The sequence below is a fragment of the Fulmarus glacialis genome, unplaced genomic scaffold, assembly GCF_000690835.1.
Source record: "Fulmarus glacialis isolate BGI_N327 unplaced genomic scaffold, ASM69083v1 scaffold32413, whole genome shotgun sequence".
Taxonomy (NCBI): Eukaryota; Metazoa; Chordata; class Aves; order Procellariiformes; family Procellariidae; genus Fulmarus; species Fulmarus glacialis.
Genome location: NW_009202837.1, coordinates 1 through 283, shown reverse-complemented (window position 1 = coordinate 283; position 283 = coordinate 1). Strand labels below are relative to the sequence as shown.

The 283-nt window shown below is 62.5% G+C and overlaps 1 protein-coding gene across 1 annotated transcript in view; it reads left to right on the top strand.

The window, feature by feature from the left end:
• SLC25A1 (solute carrier family 25 (mitochondrial carrier; citrate transporter), member 1) overlaps positions 1-262 on the top strand; it is a gene marked incomplete at its 3' end in the record, with an annotated part of 1,927 nt that extends 1,665 nt beyond the window's left edge. The window contains 1 exon segment of the mRNA XM_009574440.1: positions 189-262. Within this exon segment, the coding sequence (XP_009572735.1) occupies positions 189-262 (74 nt within the window).
• Between the last annotated feature and the right edge of the window lie 21 nt (positions 263-283).

Sequence of the window (283 nt, the reverse complement as noted above, 5' to 3'; positions counted from 1 at the left end):
CTGAGCGGTGGCGGTGCTGGGAAGTGTTTGCACAGAGTTGGGGATGTCCCTGCCGGGTTTAGTGGCCCGCAGCAGCGAAGGGGGATCGGTTCCTCCTAGCGCACCCCCAGCTCTCTGCCTCTCCTACAAAATCCCCCCCGGATGCACCGCTGGCTCTGGCCTCTGACCCTGCTTTTCCCATCCCACAGGGGCTGGAAGCGCACAAGTACAAGAGCACCTGGGACTGTGCCTACCAGATCATGAAATACGAAGGGCCCCTGGCGTAAGCTCTGCGGTGGGGGTG